At 44.7% G+C, this 18,440-nt stretch overlaps 1 protein-coding gene across 1 annotated transcript; it reads left to right on the top strand.

Moving 5' to 3' along the window:
• Positions 1 to 374: 374 nt before the first annotated feature.
• si:ch211-153b23.7 lies at positions 375 to 8,672 on the top strand. Its single transcript, XM_045211097.1, has 7 exons — positions 375 to 877; positions 5,357 to 5,507; positions 5,765 to 5,908; positions 6,031 to 6,165; positions 6,323 to 6,619; positions 6,881 to 7,006; positions 7,979 to 8,672. Exons 1-7 carry the CDS (start codon positions 756 to 758, stop codon positions 8,243 to 8,245), a joined length of 1,242 nt encoding a protein of 413 aa, XP_045067032.1. The 5' UTR covers positions 375 to 755; the 3' UTR covers positions 8,246 to 8,672.
• The last annotated feature ends 9,768 nt before the right edge of the window (positions 8,673 to 18,440 follow it).

The following is an 18,440-nucleotide window of genomic DNA, read 5'->3' as shown; positions in this document are numbered from 1 at the left end:
CAGTTGTGTTCTTTTATTTACATGTAATGCCTTTGATTCAGTAACTGTGATACTTGTGAGATTGGGGACATGACAGTTGTTTGTACATTGAGAGTATGCTGTGAACTCTAGACACTCACTCGCTCGCTCACTCGCTCACACACAGAAAGAAACATGAGCATGAGTGGAATTCCCCACTGATGTCATACTTCTTTATTTGTACTCAAAAATAACTCCTAAATCTGTGGGACAACCTCTCAAAAACCCCACTTTGAAAGTAATGACAGAAACAGAACGATATTTACCTATTGTTTAGACCCAGACAGAGTTGAGATGAGTTGAGAGTTGTTCTGTGACTTCCTATTCTCACATTATAAATACTACATTTAAAAACCCTCTGACAGAGTTGAGACAGAGAAGCAGCCTAAGTTGTTGTGCGACTTCCTATATTCTAACATCATTTGTATGTGGGTACAGGCAGCAGGGTATGTTTGGACTTCCTTTTTAGGCAGACAACAGAGACTGAAAGTCATATTGACTCTCCACCACATGCTCTGTGGAGGCTTTATACAACTTGGGCTGGTGTTCATCACATCAGAGGATTCTGGATCAGTTGACAGTTGGATCAGGTCAAAAACAAGTGTAAAATCTGCACACTAGAGAAGACAGCCTTGACCAACCTTGACTTCTTATTTAGTTCTTATTTCTTTTTATATTTCCTTTTGGAGTGCAGTTTTTGAACTTTTGTCAGGTTCATTTGTTGGCTCAGATCAGTCATGGACGGAGGTTCACTGTCCGCATCATTATCGTCGTCTGAGGAGGAGGAAGATTCTTCACCCTACAGCGCCAGTGCTCTCCTGCAGAACCCAGAGGAACATGGGGCTACAGAGGAATCAAGGTATGCATGTCCAAAACACCACAAGTGTGGATGATTAAACCCAGCTGACACATTTGATTTCTTGGAAGTTGTGGGAATGTACGTTTTTGATTTCCCATTGGTTCTGGGAACGAACCCTATACGTTTCCTGTCCGGTAAAACTGAACGTTTTTTAATAAATCTTCTGAGGACAAAAGTGAACTTTTAGCCTGTTCTGGGAACATAACTTTTTTGGTTGCAGGGAGGTTCTGAGAACATTTTACTGCTAGCTTAGGTTAACTGTTTTGAATTCCAAGCACAGATATGACACATAGAAATTAATTTGCTTAGGCATTAATCATGCAAACACATTATGTTTATTTTTCATTTCTTGTGGCATGGCATCAGTGAGATTCGAACCTATGATCTTCTGCTTGCTATCCATGGAATAAGTCCACTACGCCACAAGGATGGAGCTAGCATGCCATGTTCTTTTTAAACTTATACAAAGCTGTTCATTTTAGTCTATTCAAACAGACCCCATTTCAAAGGAAACAAACACTCATTAACATCAGGTGTGGCCAATTAGTGGGCGAGGACAACACAGCTGAACACACTTAACAAGATAGAGGATAGAGATCGTTTGTTGATGCTGAGAACAGAATGTATGTTTTTAAATAACATTCTTAGAACGTTTATTGAACGTTACACACTTTTTCTTGTGTTTTTTATGGAAACTTTTTGTTATGTTCTGAGAACATAACTTGAAATAGAACCATGAGGAATCTGTAGAAAAAACGTTAGGCTGAAGTTCTGAAATTCCCACGGAACAACGTTGTTTCTTAACGTTCTCCGAACAATTTGAGAACATTACTTTAAATATAGCCGTAATGAAACCTGTAGGAAACATTATGGAAATGTTGTATGCAAATAACCATAGGACAACCAGGCTCTCACCAAGTTCTAAGAAACATATGGTTCTTAGAACATTATGTGCTAGCTGGGAAAACACTTACAGTACAATCAGTAAATAACAGTGTGTGTGTGAATAAATCATGTGTGGGTGATTCCAGCTACATTAAAAAAGGAACTTGGTATGTCAGGGGAGTTTCCCAGGTCAATAAGTTGAATTGTCCCTCACTGTTCAGGTCACATGACTACTGCTGATGCTCTATGACGTGTTCAGTAGCATTAAGGGGGAACCAAGAACTCTGTTCTAGTTATAGTAAATGTCAGTGCACTACCACCTGTGCCAATAAGGCACAGACTTCTCAGCAGAGGTTGTGGTGCACTCACATACAAGAAAGCAAAAAATATATATATATATATTTGGCAATTTGTCTCCAAATAAAACACTACTTAGACTGCAATGCAATTATCTGTTTACTCCTGTGGAATGACATTGCAGAATGAGAATTAGATAGTCCTGTTGCATGGAAGTTGTCCTGAATGTTTTTATCCTGAAATGGCTTTGATTCATGTCTTTTTGTCCCAGAAGTGGGTGAGGACTGGGTTGTCCAATGACCCAATTATCAATTAATCTGATAGTAGTATAGCCTGCTACTGCACAGAACATCAATAGACATTGGTGACATCCCAAATGGCCTCCTATTCCCTAGATAGTGCACTAATTTTGGCCAGAGCTCTATAGGCCCTGCTCAAATGTAATGCACTATGAAGGGGAATAGGGTGCCATTTGGGACATACAGTGCCTTGCAAAAGTATTCATCCCCCTTGGCGTTTTTCCTATTTTGTTGCATTACAACCTGTAATTGAAATTGATTTTTATTTGGATTTCATGTAATGGAGTTACACAAAAGTCAAAATTGGTGAAGTGAAATTAAAAAAATAACTTGTTTAAAAAGAATTCTAAAAAATAAATAACGGAAAAGTGGTGCGTGCATATGTATTCACCCCCTTTGCTACGAAGACCCTAAATAAGCTTTGGTGCAACCAATTACCTTCAGAAGTCACATAATTAGTTAGATTCAATTTAAAGTGTCCCTTAGGTCTCTCACCTGTCTGAGCCCGTCTGCACCCCCACCCACAGCAAGGACAGACCAAGGAGCTCTCCAAACAGGTCAGGGGCAAAGTTGTGGAGAAGTACAGATCAGGGTTATGACAAAATATCCTAAACTTTGAACATCCCTCGGAGCACCATTAAATCCATTCTTAGAAAATGAAAAGAATATGTCACAACAAACCTACCAAGAGAGGGCCGCCCACCAAAACTCACGGACCAGGCAAGGAGGGCATTAATCAGAGAGGCAACAAAGAGACCAAAGATAACCCTGAAGGAGCTGCAAAGCTCCACAGCGGAGATTGGAGTATCTGTCCATAGGACCACTTTAAGCCTTACACTCCACAGAGCTGGGCTTTATGCAAGAGTGGCCAGAAAAAAGCCATTGCTGAAAGAAAAAAATAAGTTAACACGTTTGGTGTTCACCAAAAGCCATGTGGGAGACTCCCCAAACATATGGAAGAAGGTACTCTGGTCAGATTAGACTAAAATTTTGCTTTTTGGCCATCAAGGAAAACGCAATGTCTGGCTTAAACCAATTTTCAGGGACTGGGAAACTGGTCAGAATTGAAGGAATGATGGATGGCGCTATATACAGGAAAATTCTTGAGGGAAACCTGTTTCAGTCTTCCAGAGATTTGAGACTGGGATGGAGGTTCACCTTCCACCAGGACAATGACCCTAAACATACTGCTAAAGCAACACTTGAGTGGTTTAAGGGGAAACATTTAAATGTCTTGGAATGGCCTAGTCAAAGGCCAGAACCTCAATCCAATTGAGAATATGTGGTATGACTTAAAGATTTCTGTACACCAGCGGAACCCATCCAACTTGAAGGAGCTGGAGCAGTTTTGCCATGAAGAATGGGCAAAAATCCCAGTGGCTAGATGTGCCAAGCTTATAGAGACATACCCCAAGAGACTTGCAGCTGTAATTGCTGCAAAATGTGGCTCTACATAGTATTGACTTTGGGGGGGTGAATAGTTATGCACGCTCAATCTTTCTGTTTTTTTGTCTTATTTCTTGTTTGTTTCACAATAAAAAATATTTTGCATCTTCAAAGTGGTAGGCATGTTGTGTAAATCAAATGATACAAACCCCCAAAAAATCCATTTTAATTCCAGGTTGTAAGGCAACAAAACAGGAAAAATGCCAAGGGGGGTGAATACTTTCGCAAGCCACTGTAGACATTATTTGGTTCATAACGTGTAGGCCAGTAGTAAAGCCATACTCCTTACTCAGAGAGAATAAGATTATCCATAGACCCTTTTCATTTGTATAGGATAATACATTATATTCCCAACATGGCAGCCTGCTAAAGAGGAAGGAAGATATTATTTCCTTTTCTTTTTCATGCTAGATTACAATAAATGACCAAACCGCCACGGGGAGAAATGTAATCTTGTTGTCCTTCCAAGACAGTGTTTATGATTGAAAACTTCCTTTATCTGGGTCACATTCATCTGCTGTCCAAGAGGAAGGAAATATGGTGGATATTCAGGAGACATAAGGGCTGGAGACTGGATCCATCTGTGAGGTTGAATGGACCTGGACAATTTGTTGATGGACATGCTCTATTCTATACTATATTGGATTCAAGCCAAATCAAACAGACAAAATAGGGTGGTTATGCCTCAAAATTAGTGTTCTTTAATTCTGATGATACCCTAGTTTTGAGAAAAAAGAACATTCTGGCAACAAGAGATTATAGTGCACCTAATTTGCCTTAAACACACAAAAACATATTCACTGAAATCCTTACCTTTGTCATTGAGTTGATGAAGCCATCAAGCTTTGAACAAGGTGATCTCAAGAGCCAAAGTTTCCTCTAGCCACAAGAAGCATGCAGGCGGCACAGCACAGGGATCATTAGATGGTGATGATGTGAATCTGCTGCAGTTGACAAGTAGCTCACAGGGGAATGTACTAGATCAGGGGTAGGCAACCCTGTTCCAGGAGAGCCGCAGATACTGAAGGATTTCTGTTCCATCTAGGCACCACACCTGACCAACTGGGCTAATTAATCGGTTCAGTGATTGACTAAATTCAACACACCTGGTCTTCTTCCAGGTTGGTTAAATCAAAAACATAGGACCAGGATTGCCTACCACTGTACTAGATTGTAGAATGTATCAAGGATGTGTTTTTCTCATCTTAGACAAGACACACTTGAAGTGGTGATAAACATTGTTTGGGTGTTTGAGAGTGATGGTGGGTGTATTTGCAGGCATGTGTGAATGCTACAGGGTGTTACTGTGTGTGCATGTGTGTAGGTGTGAGTTCATGCTCCATACCATCTAAGTGTACTCTGTGTGAGTACAAGTATGTGTCTATCTGCTTGCAGGTACGGTATGTTCAGGCGAGTGCTGTGGGTTTCCTACACAATATTCTCACTGTGTGTGTGTGTGTGTGTGTGTGTGTGTGTGTGTGTGTGTGTGTGTGTGTGTGTGTGTGTGTGTGTGTGTGTGTGTGTGTGTGTGTGTGTGTACACGTATGTACAGGGCGGAGGAGATTGTCCCTGCTGGTGAGAGGTTGCTGTCCGGGGAGGACCAGGGGTCTCTGATCACTGACAGTATGTCAGTCACGTCAGCTGACCAGGAGAAACTGCTGCTGCTCAACAGGAACACTGAGCTACGACGAGTCAACAAAGAGGTGACACACAAAACTACACCGCACCTAACTACAGGAAAATGAAACCAGAAACTACACCGCACCTAACTACAGGAATTAAACCAGAGACAAGTGTACCACATTCTGTGAATACAAACTATTTCGGAAGAGGCCAGAAAGGATGATGGTGATGATAATGTATGTCTGTGTTAGCTGATGATGATGATGGTGATGACCATGATGATCATGACGATGTGTTTATGTCGTAGCTGATGATGATATTGATGTGTCTGTGTTAGTTGATGAAGCTGAATGAAGACTGGGATCATGTGTATCGCAGCACCACTCTGAGTCTCCAGCAGAGAGTGGAGACTCTGGAGCAGGAGAACAGCACAGTCAAACAACTCAACAACACACTGCTGCTCAAAGTAGACCACGAACAGGTACCGACCGACCGGGCAGAGGACACACACGTACACACGCACAAACAGATGAATGCATGTGCACACACAAACACACTGACAGACACACACACACTGACTGTATCCTGACTGTGTTTCTGTAGAACAAGAGGGAGTACTATGAACACACACTGATGCAGGAGTTGAAGAAGAACCAGCAGCTACATGAATACGTCAGATTGCTGGAGAATAGACTACATCACACAGACACCACCAGAGACTGGACAATGGGCACACAGGTGCGTCCATTGACTATTATTATTATTACCTCTAGATGCTTTTAAAAGTGGCTGTATGTCCTGCTTTCCTTGAGAATGTATCTATAATATCTATACTACATATTATATATATATATAATATATATCTATGCATCTACCCTCTCCTTCCATCCTGTAGACCAGTATGAGCACTGTGACCCATCTTCCAGAAACCACCCCAATCTCTGATGCTCCTGGGGGGCCAACTATGTCCCCCAGCCTCAACCATCGCACCATACCCGGCCTCTCCTCCTCCTCCTCCTCCTCCTCCAGCCATGGCCCACCATCCCACCTCTTCTCCTCCTCCACCCCAGATCGAGGGGCCCGGAGTGGGGGTAGAATCAGCAGTGGCCCCTACAGGGCACTAGAGGACCCAGCTGACCCCCAGAAGGAGGTGCAAGAACTAAAGGAGCAGCTGGAGGCCCTCAGATGCCAGGTAGGTCACCTCACCTCCCCCATCCACTCCCTTCTCCCTCCTCCTCCATACCACCTCCACTCCCTCCTCCTTACCCCATCCACTCTCTCCTCCATTCCCCCTCCACTCCCTCCTCCTCCATTCCCCCTCCACTCCCTCCTCCTCCATACCCCATGTCTCACCTACTGTGTTTCACCCAGAATTAACTACCAGTGTCCCTGTCCTCTGTCCAGACTGTGTTTCACCCAGCATTAACTACCAGTATCCCTGTCCTCTGTCCAGACTGTTATTTATGAAGCAGACTACCAGACGGAGCACAAGGACCACAAACACACCCAGCAGGAAAACCAGAGACTGAGGAGGAAGAGAGAGGAGATGAGACAACAGATGGCCCTACTGCAGGAGCAGGTAGTGGATACACACACACACACACACACACACACACACACACACACACACACACACACACACACACACACACACACACACACACACACACACACTCTCTCACACACAAACACACACACTCTCACACACAAACACACACACTCTCACACACAAACACACACACTCTCACACACACTCCCACACACTCTCACACACACACACTCTCACACACACACACTCACACACACACACACACACACTCACACACACACACACACACACACACACACACACTCTCACACACACACACACACACCCCCCACACACACACACTCTCTCACACACACACACACACACTCTCACACACACACTCTCACACACACACACACACACACACACTCACACACACACACACACACTCTCACACACACACACACACACTCCACACACACACACACACACTCTCACACACACACACACTCTCACACACACACATACACACACACAAACTCACACACATACACACACACACACACACAAGCACGTACACACACACAAACACACACATATACACACACACATATATATATATATATATCAATTATACACACTAACACGCACCTGAATGAATAACGACAGCTGGGCATACGGGATGTATCGTAACAGATAAGGACATAAACTGACATTGGGTTAAGTTGAATGTGAATATAATGTGACACAACATATCCGTAATGACCATATGTTTCATTAGAAGTCGTCTGGGAGATGTGCTGCATGTGAATGTACCAACAGGGCCTTGCTGTAAAGATCACTTTTATTTTATATGCTAGGGTCAGAGTCCATTCCATTTTAGGAGATTCATTGAAACTTCAAATTCCAAATTGTAATGGATTTTCAAAAGGAATAATCAAATAGGGATATATTTCTTGAATTGACTAAAAACGATATAACTAACTAACTAACTAATCACTGTCTCTGGTCTCCTGTGTCCAGCTCAAGGTGTATGAGGATGACTTTAGGAAGGAGCGGTCAGACAAGCAGGTCCTGCAGCGTCTACTGATGAAGAAAAGTCCAGCTCTGGTCAAACAGCCTGTCCTGGTCCACCGCTGTAATAATGAGCAGCAGCCTGCAGGGGGAGACAGAGAGAGGAGGAAGAGAGAGGAGCAGAGAGGTGCTCACCCCAGTACAGCACAACCAGATAACCACCACCCGCTGTGCCCCAAACACTGTGAGAGGAGGAACACTGAAGAATCCCCATGAGGCAGACAACACACATTGAAATTGTATTACGATTTTGGTATTGCCGCTAATGCACATTGAGGCCTAGCCTACTCCAGAGTGTAATTGACAACGAAATGATTTGTATCTATTATCTTTCTCTGAATATGTATTAACCTTTATGTTATTTCCTAATTCTGCCGATAATGTTGCTTATTGAAGAAGGGACAGAGTGATTTTCCAGTTGTCTCCGCCTCCCTGCTTAGATACCATGGTCAACATCACCACCTAGTGTTTTTTTTAATCATACATAATGTCATGTTTTATGATGCAGTTGTTGGCTAAGGACATCTCCTGTAAAAGCCACAGTGAATTCAACTAATGAAATATACCCCTTGATTTCAAAGAACACCGGGATGTCCTTTAAACACATGTGATCAACTTCAGATGTTGTCATTTCTTATAACAAATATAACTAAAGTAAAAAAAAAAAAAAAACTATTAAATGTATTTTTTGGTCGTTCTAATTTCCCTGGAATAACTCTGTGTCACCAGTCAGCTGAGAGGGGTAACTGAAGATGGGTAGTTACTTTCCAGTGTCAAAACATCTCCCATCCATACCTGCTGGTGTCAGTCCTCACCAAGGCTACAGCATATTGCCAATGTAGCTTCTTAAAATTCTAATCCCAAATGGCACCCTCTTCAATTACATATGGTGCTACCTTTCCCCAGGGCCCAGTGAATAGGGTGCTATTTGGGACGTAACCATTGAATCTGAATACAACACACAACTAAAAGCAAGGGTGCCATTTGGTATCAGTGATATCTGCAGACAGGTTTTTGTCTCAGATGAATACGTTTTGCACAGGGAAATCTAATCTCCTATACGATAAACTCCTCTAGGGCTGTGAGATGGAATGGGATGGTACTGTAATGTGATTACATTCTAACTTGTTTAACCTACTGAGAAAATATGGAAGACAACATATTCCTTCAGCTCTGACACAACACAGCAGTGGTTGTTGTTGTTGGTAGATGGTTCCTCTGCTTTAGTCTCCTTCTAGCCTGAACCAGCAGGTTAAACTGGTAGATGGTTCCTCTGCTTTAGTCTCCTTCTAGCCTGAACCAGCAGGTTAAACTGGTTTCTGGTTGTAACGACGTCATTTCAATCAGTCTTGCACGCTATGGAGGAGAGATAAAACACCATAGAACACACTGTTTGCACTATAGAACATTGACCATAAGACCATAGAGCAGGGGTAGGCAACCCTGTTCCTGGTGTGCTGCACGTACTGCACGATTTTGTCCCAACTAGGCACCACACCTGACCAACTGAGCTAACTGATCAGTTCAGTGATGGTCTTCCAGGTCGGCTAAATCAAAAACATCCCAGAACCAGGGTTGCCTACCCCTGCCATAGTGGAGCACTGACATCTGTGGATCACTGTGTGAATACAGGTATTATAGGCTATTTAGTGTTGCCAATCCCACTTCCATTGCCTGTACTGTCTTTAGGCATTCCTTGAGAAGCTGATCTTTGGTGAGACCTATGCAGCTCACAGGTTTCACAGCGCACAGATCAACATCTCACACCCCTCAAATAGCAGGTTTACTGGTGCTGCACATATCAACATCTCACACCTCTCAAATAGCAGGTTTCCTGGTGCTGCACAGATCAACATCTCACACCTCTCAAATAGCAGGTTTACTGGTGCTGCACATATCAACATCTCACACCCCTCAAATAGCAGGTTTACTGGTGCTGCACAGATCAACATCTCACACCCCTCAAATAGCAGGTTTACTGGTGCTGCACAGATCAACATCTCACACCCCTCAAATAGCAGGTTTACTGGTGCTGCACAGATCAACATCTCACACCCCTCAAATAGCAGGTTTCCTGGTGCTGCACAGATCAACATCTCACAGCCCTCAAATAGCAGGTTTACTGGTGCTGCACAGATCAACATCTCACACCCCTCAAATAGCAGGTTTACTGGTGCTGCACAGATCAACATCTCACACCCCTCAAATAGCAGGTTTACTGGTGCTGCACAGATCAACATCTCACACCCCTCAAATAGCAGGTTTACTGGTGCTGCACAGATCAACATCTCACACCCCTCAAATAGCAGGTTTCCTGGTGCTGCACAGATCAACATCTCACAGCCCTCAAATAGCAGGTTTACTGGTGCTGCACAGATCAACATCTCACACCCCTCAAATAGCAGAGGCCAAGAAAGAAGATGTCATGAACCCTCTACTGCTGGGGGCTGAATCAGGTTCACAGAGTGTTTCTTGGTAGTCTTAAACAAATCTACTTTGAAACAAAAGTATACACCTCACACACATGGTTATGGGCTTAAAAAAAAGAAGACACATGCACCATGTCAGATATAGAGTTGAAATGTATTAAATCTTGAGTTTGCATCCCAATATTACACTTTATATACATCACAGAAGACTGAAATATAACAAAATCGTTAGACATAGAAACCCCAGATTTTCTGTGGTTGAAAAAAAAGTATGTTCATTAATTAAAAAATTATGAAAAATATGAATAACTTTCCACCCATAAGACCACTGGGTCATTTGACTGCAGGAAAGTGCTACGGACTGTCCACATGTGGAAGAAGTGTAATGGCAATACCACTTCATCAATTATCCTACTATATCATCTCACTGTTTCACTAACATTATAGAATATTATGGAGTCACACACAAACACACTATACATAATGGTTTCTAACACGGAACATCAGATGCATGTTTACATCCAATCTAGCCCAGATACACCACTAGACATTCACCATGTATCAGCGCTACATCCCATCTAGCCCGGATACACCACTAGACATTCACCATGTATCAGCGCTACATCCCATCTCATACACCACTAGACATTCACCATGTATCAGCGCTACATCCCATCTAGCCCGGATACACCACTAGACATTCACCATGTATCAGCGCTACATCCCATCTAGCCCGGATACACCACTAGACATTCACCATGTATCAGCGCTACATCCCATCTAGCCCGGATACACCACTAGACATTCACCATGTATCAGCGCTACATCCCATCTAGCCCGGATACACCACTAGACATTCACCATGTATCAGCGCTACATCCCATCTAGCCCGGATACACCACTAGACATTCACCATGTATCAGCGCTACATCCCATCTAGCCCGGATACACCACTAGACATTCACCATGTATCAGCGCTACATCCCATCTAGCCCGGATACACCACTAGACATTCACCATGTATCAGCGCTACATCCCATCTAGCCCGGATACACCACTAGACATTCACCATGTATCAGCGCTACATCCCATCTAGCCCGGATACACCACTAGACATTCACCATGTATCAGCGCTACATCCCATCTAGCCCGGATACACCACTAGACATTCACCATGTATCAGCGCTACATCCCATCTTACTGACGATAAGTATATTTAGTTGATTAACGGTCCAAAGGCATCAGACACTTCTCCACTACAGTCTTATACAAACCAAGCCTTTTGAATACTACTGTGGAGGTTTATTGTATAGAAAATATTTGAATGACCTGTAAGACCAAATGCATATCAAATTGTTGAAGTCACTTGAAATGTGTCATGGTCTTCCGTCTGTAATCAAGCTTATGTTTGCACCTATAAAGACAGCATCATTGAGAACAACCCTTTCATTAAAATGTTGCAAGTGTAAAAACAATGTCAGTGGTCACATGATATAGAGCATCCATTGGACTGTACAAATCCTCCCTAGCAGCCACCATAGTACTACATTTACATTTCCTTCCCCGGGAGGAAGAGCAGCTCCGTCTTGCCGAGGTTCAGCTTGAGGTGGTGATCCGACATCCACACTGATATGTCTGCCAGACATGCAGAGATGCGATTCACCACCTGGTTATCAGAAGAAAATTAATTGTGTGTCGTCTGTGTAGCAATGATAGCATGGTGAGAGCACGTGGTGCGGAGACAGATTTTCGCCACGCCACCTGGTAGGAGCGATCCAAGTGTGAGCAGCGCCGGTGATGCCCAACTCGGAGAGGGTGGAGAGGAGGATCTGATGGTTCACAGTATCAAAGGCAGCAAATAGGTCTAGAAGGTTACAAAGAGAGATTCTTTAGTCACTTCACAGAAGAGCGTCAGTTAATACCAGTCTTCCTGACTGTTTTAAAAAAGAGATAGCAGGAGAGTTGGCTAGAGACGGCACGCTCAATAGTTTTGGAGAGAAAAGAAAGAAGGGATACTGGTCTGTAGTTGTTGACATCGGAGGGATCGAGTGTAGGTTTTTTGAGGAGGGGTGCAACGCTCGCTACATTTTAGTAATTTAGCAGACGCTCTTATCCAGAGCCACTTAAAGGAGCAATTGGAGTTAAGTGCCTTATTCAAGGGCACATCTATAGATTTTTCAACTAGTCGGCTTGGGGATTTGACCCAGCAACCTTTCGGTTACTGGTCCAACGCTCTTAACCACTATACTACCCGCTGCCCCCAAAAGGATAAAGTACGGTACAACCATTCACTATTATCTAACCGTCCTTCACTATTATCTAACCCTCCTTCACTATGTAATAAAATAGTGTTTCAGTCTCAATATGTGCTACATAGTAAATATTTAGACATGGATGACACCAGACCTAGATCCCTTATCTTATCTTATCTTATCTTATCTTATCTTATCTTATCTTATCTTATCTTATCTTATCTTATCTTATCTAGTCGAGGCATATTTCTGAAGATGAACTCATGTTCTTACTCCTTTTTTTCTCCTCAGGAACTAGCCAGGCAACAACCCAGCCAGGCAACAACCCAGCCAGGCAACAACCCAGCCAGGCAACAACCCAGCCAGGCTACAACCCAGCCAGGCAACAACCCAGCCAGGCAACAACCCAGCCAGGCTACAACCCAGCCAGGCAACAACCCAGCCAGGCAACAACCCAGCCAGGAAACAACCAAGCCAGGCAACAACCCAGCCAGGCAACAACCCAGCCAGGCAACGACCCAGCCAGGCTACAACCCACAGGCAACAACCCAGACAGGCAACAACCCAGCCAGGCTACAACCCACAGGCAACAACCCAGCCAGGCAACAACCCAGCCAGGCAACAACCCAGCCAGGCAACAACCCAGCCAGGCTACAACCCAGCCAGGCAACAACCCAGCCAGGCAACAACCCAGCCAGGCTACAACCCAGCCAGGCAACAACCCAGCCAGGCAACAACCCAGCCAGGCAACGACCAAGCCAGGCAACAACCCAGCCAGGCAACAACCCAGCCAGGCAACAACCCAGCCAGGCTACAACCCACAGGCAACAACCCAGCCAGGCAACAACCCAGCCAGGCAACAACCCAGCCAGGCTACAACCCAGCCAGGCAACAACCCAGCCAGGCAACAACCCAGCCAGGCTACAACCCAGCCAGACAACAACCCAGCCAGGCAACAACCCAGCCAGGCAACGACCAAGCCAGGCAACAACCCAGCCAGGCAACAACCCAGCCAGGCAACAACCCAGCCAGGCTACAACCCACAGGCAACAACCCAGACAGGCAACAACCCAGCCAGGCTACAACCCACAGGCAACAACCCAGCCAGGCAACAACCCAGCCAGGCAACAACCCAGCCAGGCAACACCCAGCCAGGCAACAACCCAGCCAGGCAGCAACCCAGCCAGGCAACAACCCAGCCAGGCAACAACCCAGCCAGGCTACAACCCAGCCAGGCAACAACCCAGCCAGGCAACAACCCAGCCAGGCTACAACCCAGCCAGACAACAACCCAGCCAGGCAACAACCCAGCCAGGCAACGACCAAGCCAGGCAACAACCCAGCCAGGCAACAACCCAGCCAGGCAACAACCCAGCCAGGCTACAACCCACAGGCAACAACCCAGACAGGCAACAACCCAGCCAGGCTACAACCCACAGGCAACAACCCAGCCAGGCAACAACCCAGCCAGGCAACAACCCAGCCAGGCAACACCCAGCCAGGCAACAACCCAGCCAGGCAGCAACCCAGCCAGGCAACAACCCAGCCAGGCAACGACCAAGCCAGGCAACAACCCAGCCAGGCAACAACCCAGCCAGGCAACAACCCACAGGCAACAACCCAGACAGGCAACAACCCAGCCAGGCTACAACCCACAGGCAACAACCCAGCCAGGCAACAACCCAGCCAGGCAACAACCCAGCCAGGCAACAACCCAGTCAGGCAACAACCCATCCAGGCTACAACCCAGCCAGGCAACAACCCAGCCAGGCAACAACCCAGCCAGGCAACAACCCAGCCAGGCAACAACCCAGCCAGGCAACAACCCAGCCAGGCAACAACCAAGCCAGGCAACAACCCAGCCAGGCAACAACCCAGCCAGGCAACAACCCAGCCAGGCTACAACCCACAGGCAACAACCCAGACAGGCAACAACCCAGCCAGGCTACAACCCAGCAGGCAACAACCCAGCCAGGCAACAACCCAGCCAGGCAACAACCCAGACAGGCAACAACCCAGCCAGGCATCAACCCACAGGCTACTGTTCCATAAAGAAGTCAGCCAGAGTTGGTATCAAGATTGTCATGGGCCATCATTCAAACAAAGATTCCTCCCTGGCCACCAGTGCATATTTCCAAACTATGTTTGCATATAATGACAATCAAATCTCAAAACTATACTGGCATTCATTTGTCCATTAATTAATTGTTTAATATATTATATTCTTAGCTAGAAATATTGCTATTTATTAGTAGCCATAATTCATAAATGGCACCATACATGGTTCTATATGGAACCAATTTTGGTTCAGTTAAGAAGAACCCCTAGGGTTCTGATCAAATAACCCTATAAAACGGTTCTATATAGAACTTTTAAGGGCTTCATATATGAAGCAAGCGACAGAACCCTTTTTGGTTCTATATGGAAGTTGGAACCTGTTTTTATAAGAGTGCATCATAAACAACGTTTTTTAAGAAAGTTCCACTATGTGAGAAGTCTAACAAAGTTGTTCAGGACTACAAAAGGCAGGGAATTGTGAAACGGGTGGACAACGAAGATACAGAGAATCCTACTACCTACTGCCTTCCACATCACACAGTCATAAAAGAGACTGACCACTAAACTCCGAATTGTATTCAATGTGTCATCCCATGCACAAGGGAGTAGGCCTAAGTCACTGAATAACTTAAGCAAGGCATATTGAAGGAAAACATGGTAAACCCAGTGAGTGAAACATGGAATTGAAAATTCAAAACACTGTTCTGAAAGTTGGACATGGAGAACAGAGAATGACGACTTTGTATTCGAGCTGCGCAATGAAGTTCATACAAAGAAAAAGTCCAGTGTCTGTGTTCTTTTGCCCATCTTAATATTTTATTTTTATTGGCCAGTCTGAGATATGGCTTTTTCTTTGCAACTCTGCCTAGAAGGTCAGCATCCCGGAGTCGCCTCTTCACTGTTGACGTTGAGACTGGTGTTTTACGGGTACTATTTAATGAAGCTGCCAGTTGAGGACCTGTGAGGCGCCTGTTTCTCAAACTAGACACTCTAATGTATTTGTCTTCTTGCTCAGTTGTGCACGGGGGCCTCCCACTCCTCTTTCTATTCTGGTTAGAGCCAGTTTGCACTGTTCTGTGAAGGGAGTAGTACACAGCGTTGTACGAGATCTTCAGTTTCTTGGCAATTTCTCGCATGGAATAGCCTTAATTTCTCAGAACAAGAATATACTGACGAGTTTCAGAAGAAAGTTATTTGTTTCTGGCCATTTTGAGCCTGTAATCGAACCCACAATTGCTGATGCTTCATATACTCAACTAGTCTCAAGAAGGCCAGTTGTTTTGCTTCTTTAAATTAGCACAACAATTTTCACCTGTGCTAACATAATTGCAAAAGGGTTTTCTAATGATCAATTAGCCTTTTAAAATGATAAACTTGGATTAGCAAACACAACGTGCCATTGGAACACAGGACTGATGGTTGCTGATAATGGGCCTCTGTACGCCTATGTAGAGATTCCATTACAAATCAGCCGTTTCCAGCTACAATAGCCATTTACAACATTAACAATGTCTACTCTGTATTTCTGATCAATTTTATGTTATTTTAATGGACAAAAAAACCCAAGTACATTTCTAAGTGACCCTAAACTTTTGAACGGTAGTGTATATTCCATCTTAATCTCACTGTGAATGACTTCATACCATATTACTCAATATTTGTCATTGAAAACAATCAAATGTAACCTACCAGGAGTGTGAATACAGGAGATGATTCTGGTGATGTCCTGGACCTGTTTGAATGATTTGTCAATGAAAATTAATGACCTAATGTCCACTTGTGTCAGACACAATGATGATGTCATTTGCCAACCCTGCAGAAAATCGGCCTCATGCTTGTTGTTAAAATGACTCATAACAATTGTGTAAATAAACACAGCACAAAACAATTTGTGAAGCAGAAGCTGTGGCAGGACTAAGATTGAATCCTACTACACCGGCTCTGACGCTCGTCGGATGTGGCAGGGCTTGAAAACTATTACGGACTACAACGGGAAACCCAGTCGCGAGCTGCCAAGTGACCCGATCCTACGAAATGAGCTAAATGCCTTTTATGCTCGCTTCGAGGCAAGCAACACTGAAGCATGCATGAGAGCACCAGCTGTTCCGGACGACCGTGTGATCACGCTCTCCATAGCCGATGTGAGCAAGACCTTTAAACAGGTCAACATTCACAAAGCCACGGGGCCAGACGGATTACCAGGACGTGTACTCAAAGCATGCGTGGACCAACTGGCAAGTGTCTTCACCGACATTTTCAACCTCTCCCTGACCGAGTCTGTAATACCTACATGTTTCAAACAGACCACCATAGTCCCTATGCCCAAGAAAGCGAAGGTAACCTGCCTAAACGATTACTGCCCCATAGCACTCACGTCGGTAGCCATGAAGTGCTTTGAAAGGCTGGTCATGGTTCACATCAACACCATCATGCCGGAAACCCTAGACCCACTCCAATTCGCATACCGCCCCAACAGATCCACAGATGACGCAATCTCAATCGAACTGTCCTGATATCCAGAAGCTCTTTTCGGTCATAAGAGACAGTGGCAGAAACATTATGTACAAAATAAGTTACAAATAACGCGAAAAAACACACACAATAGCACAATTGGTTAGGAGCCCGTAAAACGGCAGCCATCTCCTCCGGCGCCATTCTTCTGAACAGAACAGAAATATGTTAAAGGGAACAGACTAAACACTGAAAGTCAGGACACCGTTCAAGAAACAATACATGCCTATTAGACTATATTAAGGTGAGCTGCTAAGAAGTTTTATAATGCCATAAGGCAGTCCTGATAGTCCTGTTATTAAGAGAAGAGTTCCTCAGATAGCCAGTGGAAGTGGGTTTTATTCAGTGTCGACTGCTAGAGTGTGTTGGTCCCGATTAGAATTCCAAAAAAAATCAGTTGTTTCCTCTGTAGTTGGGACAGGAAGTAGAACTGTGCTCCTCTTCTTCTGCTCTTGTTTACTGGAGCTGGCCTTCCTGTTTTGAGATTCCTACTGATAGTGCTAAGAACTCTCTCTTTCTTTTTCCTCTCTCTCCTCTTCCTCTTTTTCTTCCTCTCCTTCTTCTCCCCTCCTCTCTCTCCTCTTCCTCTTTCTCTTCCTCTCCTTCTTCTCCCCTCCCTCTCTCTCCTCTTCCTCTCCTTCTTCTCCCCTCCTCTCTCTCCTCTTCCTCTTTCTCTTCCTCTCCTTCTTCTCCCCTCCCTCTCTCTCCTCTTCCTCTCCTTCTTCTCCCCTCCTCTCTCTCCTCTTTCTCTTCCTCTCCTTCTTCTCCCCTCCCTCTCTCTCCTCTTCCTCTTTCTCCTCTAGATAAGGTAGATAGCAGAGCCTGGCCCTCTCCCCCCACTGTCACCACTACATAAACTCCCTCAGAGTCCTCATTAAATATTCCTCCCACTCTAAACGTGATGTTGTGAGGGGTATGATGTGCACGTGAGTGTGTGCAGACAATATGCAAAGCTTCTGAAACTCCTCTCACAGCATTGTTTTAAGCAGATAAGAAATAACAGTTGTGTCAGTGGGTTAGAGTTAGGGTTAGGGTTAGGGTTAGGGTTAGGGTTAGGGTTAGGGTTAGGGTTAGGGTTAGGGTTAGGTTTAGGGTTAGGGTTAGGGTTAGGGTTAGCAGTGATGTGTGTGTGTGTGTGTTGGGCAGTGATGGGGCCATGAG

The sequence above is a fragment of the Coregonus clupeaformis genome, chromosome 35 (genome assembly GCF_020615455.1).
Source record: "Coregonus clupeaformis isolate EN_2021a chromosome 35, ASM2061545v1, whole genome shotgun sequence".
Classification (NCBI taxonomy): Eukaryota; Metazoa; Chordata; class Actinopteri; order Salmoniformes; family Salmonidae; genus Coregonus; species Coregonus clupeaformis.
The sequence above is the reverse complement of the archived record's forward strand: the minus strand, read 5'-3'. Positions and strand labels throughout refer to the sequence as shown.